General features: G+C 39.7%; 1 protein-coding gene across 1 annotated transcript; it reads right to left on the reverse strand.

Moving 5' to 3' along the window:
• Positions 1–357: 357 nt before the first annotated feature.
• LOC112678170 (olfactory receptor 8S1-like) lies at positions 358–1,788 on the reverse strand. Its single transcript, XM_025477264.3, has one exon. It carries the CDS (start codon positions 1,774–1,776, stop codon positions 838–840), a length of 939 nt encoding a protein of 312 aa, XP_025333049.1. The 5' UTR covers positions 1,777–1,788; the 3' UTR covers positions 358–837.
• Positions 1,789–5,195: the final 3,407 nt, after the last annotated feature.

A 5,195-nucleotide genomic window follows, 5' to 3' on the forward strand; every position in this document is an offset into this window, starting at 1 on the left:
AGTGCCTGCCTTTGGCCTAGGGCATGATCCTAGGAGCCTGCATGGAGGCTGCTTCTCCCTCTGCCTGTGTCTCTACCTCTCACTCTCTGTGTCTCTCATGAATAAATAAATAAAATCTTTAAAAAGAAAACCAGATTATTTGCCTAGAGCTCATAGCCTGCAACTCTACAAGAAAAAGAACATGGACAGGTAAACTCAGCTAATTGTAGAAAATACAAGTCTGAGTGAAGACTATGTGAGAAATGAGGTTTTTAGAGATCCAGAGCCCCTTGCAGCCTCTCACACTGGAGATCTGGCCACCACCCCACACATACAGAAAAGTTCTTGAAAATTTTATGAGTCTGAGCTCTGTCTCAATATGTTTATTGTTGACCTGAAGAACTTTCAGCTTTCCATGCCTGTCTTCTATGGTCATCCAGTTGTAATTCTTTATCTTCTTTCTTGCCATTTACCCTATGACTTTTCTCATTTATAGATCCAGGGCCCTACATTCTTCTCAAATGTGTATTCCCAAAAGTCAATAAAAAATGATAGATTGATGAAGCTAATGATTTTACTAAATGAAAGCCTAAGGTGAATGTTTTGGAATGAGAAAAATCAACCAATATGTTCATAACAAAACTTTCTAGATTAAGGTGATTATTTCATAATTTGTTTGCCTTGAAAAGGAACTGAACTATCCTTCCTATGATTACTTTCTGTCATTCTCTCATGGACTTCTAATTTAGGTTGCAGCATCTGATGTTGTAAGCACTCAGGAGCACACTATTGTAAACTCACAAAATGTCCTTTTGCATGCAGATTTATTCTAGTTCTCTACTACCTTTTGTTTTCATTTCAGCACCTGATATGTTGCAAATACTTTTCCATAGTTCGTGTCAGAGCTGCCTTCACCTCCTTGTTCTTCAGGCTGTAGATGAGAGGATTCAGCACAGGAGTGACTACAGTATACTGTACAGAAAAGATCAACTCGAGGGGGGATCCTGAATTTGGCATGAGATGGCGGAGCAAACCTGAGCCATAATAAAGAGTCACTGCAGTGAGGTGTGAGGAGCAGGTGGAGAAGGCCTTGCTTCTGCCTGAGGTGGAGCTGATGCTCAGGATAGTGGCAATAATACAGGCATAGGATAAGAAGACCAAAAGGAAGGTTCCCAGCCCGTGCAGAAGAGTGGAGCAGAGCAAGGCAATGAGGTTTTTGGAGGTATCAGAACAGGACAATGAGAGGAGAGAGGGCATTTCACAGCTGTAGTGGGGGATGATTTGGGCTTTGCAGAAGACCATCTTCATAGCTAGAAAGATGTTGATGAGTGCATCCAGAAAGCTCAGTCCCCATGATCCCCATACAAGCTGCATATACAGCTGTTTATTCATGATCTGTCCATAGAGCAGTGGGTGGCAGATGGCAGCATAGCGGTCATAGGCCATCACTGAGAGCAGACAGGCTTCAGTTCCTGCAGCAACAAACACGAAGAAGACTTGAGTGAGGCAGCACTCTACTGAGATGGTTTTCTTTTGAGAAAGAAGGTTCTCCAGCATCTTGGGCACAGTGACCGAAGAGAAGCAGATATCAACAAAAGAGAGGTGACTCAGGAAGAAGTACATGGGTGTATGGAGGTGGGAATCAGTCCTGATCACCAGCAGCATAATCAGGTTCCCCATCACAGTCAGGAGGTAAATCCCCAGGAAGAGAACAAAGAGTGCAACCTGGATGTGAGGGTCAGCAGAGAGCCCAAGGAGGATAAACTCCGTGATGGTGCTGTGGTTCCCCAAGTCCATTTACAAAGGCTTTTCCCTAGAAATAATACAAAAAGGCATAGGAGCCAAAGGTCTATTATTCCCCCAAGGAATTTTTTAATTGTATTGGTTCTCTCTATTCATATCATTTGCTTTCTATTATGACTTAGGCTTTGTGTCAACCACTTAAAACAAAAAGATGATTAAAATATGGTCCCTGTTCTTAATATTATCCATCGAAGAACATGGATATGAAGACAGAATAATCCTGTAATTAATGCAATGGGAGCTCAAACTGTGATTTAATAACGGTCAATGATAGTACATGGAGCAAATTTGACAAAAATTTTTAAAAAGTATATGATTGCTCTTGGAAATGTGTTTCTGACACATACTTAGTTTGCATCAAAATGGACTCAAAGGCTCAGGACTAAGAAAAATCAGCTCAGTCCATGGGTAGTTAAAATGTGGGTAGTTCTGAAAAACTGATTCATAGGTAATAAGTGGACATCAGAGAGCAGTGGCTAAATATTCGGGCTCTTGCATTAACCTAAGTTTAAATCTTAGGTATCACTAACTAGCTATGACTTTGCCCAAGATACACACAGCTCTTTATCTTAATGTCCTTGCATATTAAAGGCAGATAATAACAGTACCACGGAGAGTTTTTAGGATTAAATATGAAATTATATATAAAGCTCTTCTAACTACTAATACTACTGCTACTCCTACTTCTATTACTTCTCCTCCTCCTCTTTATTCCTATTATTTGGGATTTTAAGTCTAGGAAAAGTCACATATATTCTCACATCAGTGAAGCACTGTCAAAAGCCATAGTTGTTGCTGCTGAGGTTACTGTCATTGTTATTACTTTACATGCCTTTAAAGAGATATGTAAGAAATCACATTGAAACCACTACCAGTGTCTTCCCTCCTCTGCACATCACCTCTGTTGGAAGGCAAATTAGAAGTTTAGAATTATTTTGGTGGTGAGTCTTTCTCTACTTTGCAATTACTATGGTGCCTTCACTCAGAGAGGAGGGCATGTAACTGCCACTAATAGGCATAGCTGCAGGACTTCAGAAGCAATGATACAGGGGAGATAAAGTGGTTGGAACTCAGTGTAGATGCCTGGATCCACATGAAGAGCATTACTAGGATGGATGTATATCCCAGAACAGGCTGGAATCTCTAGAAAACTAAGCAAGAGGAAAGTCTTAAAGGGTTTCCTGCCAGGGAGTACATGAATGGCTATTCTAGCTAGAACACAGACAGAAGACTCTGCCCAGTATATGCATTCTGAATCTCGCTCCCAGGCAGTATAGGTAAGAGAAATTGGGGGAATTCATCCTGTAGGATTAGCTTCTGTTTGAAATACCCACAGCTGCTACTCCCTGCTCTCAGGAGGAAGGTTCTACTCACTAACTTTTCTCTCTTCATACTCAAGGACCTGTTTAAAACAGGAGTAGAGTGGGGAATATCAGAGAGGGTGACAGACCATGAGAGACTCCTAACTCTGGGAAATGAACAAGGGGTAGCGGAAGTGGAGGTGGGAGGGGGTTTGGGGTGACTGGGTGATGGGCACTGAGGGAGGCACTTGACAGGATGAGCACTGGATGTTATGCTATATGTTGGCAAATCGAACTCCAATAAAAAATTTACAAAAAAAATTAAAACAGGAGTAGAATATCTAATCCTTTATATTCGTTAATTAATTAATTAATTAATTAATTAATTAATTGAGAGAAAGAGCAAGAGAGCACAGGCAGGGGAAGGGGCAGAGGGAGAGGGAGAAGCAGGCTCCCTGATGAGCAAGGAGCCCTATGCAGGGCTCTATCCTAGGAGCCTGGGATCATCACCTTAGCTGAAGGCAGATACTTAACCGGCTAAGCCCCCCAGGTGCTCCATAGATATTTAGATTAATGTAAGTTTCATTCTGAGATACTGTCCTCTGTCTTCATACCTCAAACTTCATGGCCAGATGTGCTCACGTCCCTTCTGTTTCTCAAGGTCTCTACTTTAGGATTACAACAATGCTCTATTTGCGAAACACTGAATATTTACCAATGACTTCCAGCTTTGGCCTTATACCCCAAAGTCTGACCTTGGATCACTCATAGGACTTACTAGGGTTGCCCAGCCAGTTTCTTGTCCTGACCATTCCCAGTAAGTCCAGAGGTCAGCCAAGGGAAAGTTCTGATTCCATACTTAGTAACTCCTTAGCCATAAACCCAGCCCAAAATCCTTCCCATACACTAAATGCACGTTACCTGTATATCCTGTTCAATAGGGCAATCTGTTCTCCAACTTGGCTGTAGATTCATTTAGGGAGAAGGAAGATGACCTGGAGAAAGCATTTCTACATCTGGTGTCTTGGCAAAATTTATAAAATCCTATTGATGATAGAAAGCTTTACTGAATCTACACTAATAAATTTATATAGCCACAGGAAAGTTCTTTTTTTCAGAGTCTCACATACTTAGTTTTTCTTGTTTCTAACATCATATCTGTTACACAAAGCATTGTTTGGTTTTAATGAGTCCACAGAGCAGCCATGTTTAGGCAGCTGGAGGGTGTGATTCCCTGACCTTGGCAGGCTAGGCATGGTGAGGGCAACACCTTTTATATTCTATGGTCATAACCTGAAGTCATACTTAGTAGTAAAAATTTTTTTCAACATTGATTTTTATAAAGATGAGTGGGGATCAGTTAGGTGTGGCCTTCGGAACATTGAGGTGATGCAATGACCTTTAATCATTAATTCTAAACTCTTCTGAGTCTCTTGGGAGTTGAAAATAGAAAGAGTGGCCAAAGGGGTATTTGCCTGATTTCATAAGCAGGAAGAATAGTTTTCAATTGATAATCTAAGAGCTCTGTCTTCTCTTTGGGACTTCTCAGGCAAAATCAAGTCTACTCAAATTTGGTGTGTAAAAGTGATTTGTTATCAAAGAAGTAAAAAGGCTAAATAGAACAAGCACAGTTCTCTGCTTAAACTGTCTATCCAAATCCATTTCCTTTAGGTATGCATCTAGAGGCCTATACTTGGTCCTGTTACAGTTTGAATACTCCCATTTAGGAGTATTTAGGGAAGCATTGTGTAAAAGTTTATAATATTCTTAAGTACAAATAGACTGTTACAAAAATCAAAATTTTTATTTATTTATTTATAATTAACTATTAGAATTTTAGTCAAAGTAGACTGTTCTGGTCCCCCATTGTTACTTGTCAAATAAATAACCAAAGGAAACATAATTCAAGGATGTTTGGAATAATTAAGAACACTTTTCTAAAAGAAAGTTTGCTTTCTTTGTTAACCTATATGTATTCTAAAGTATTTTGTTTTTAATTATTGTTATGATCATAACATCCATTCACACATGTAGCTAAGAAATTATACATATATGAAATTATATATACACATATATGAACACACATATACATGTTTAAGGGTTCTATAAAAA

This window comes from Canis lupus, chromosome 27 (genome assembly GCF_003254725.2).
Source record: "Canis lupus dingo isolate Sandy chromosome 27, ASM325472v2, whole genome shotgun sequence".
Lineage (NCBI taxonomy): Eukaryota > Metazoa > Chordata > Mammalia > Carnivora > Canidae > Canis > Canis lupus.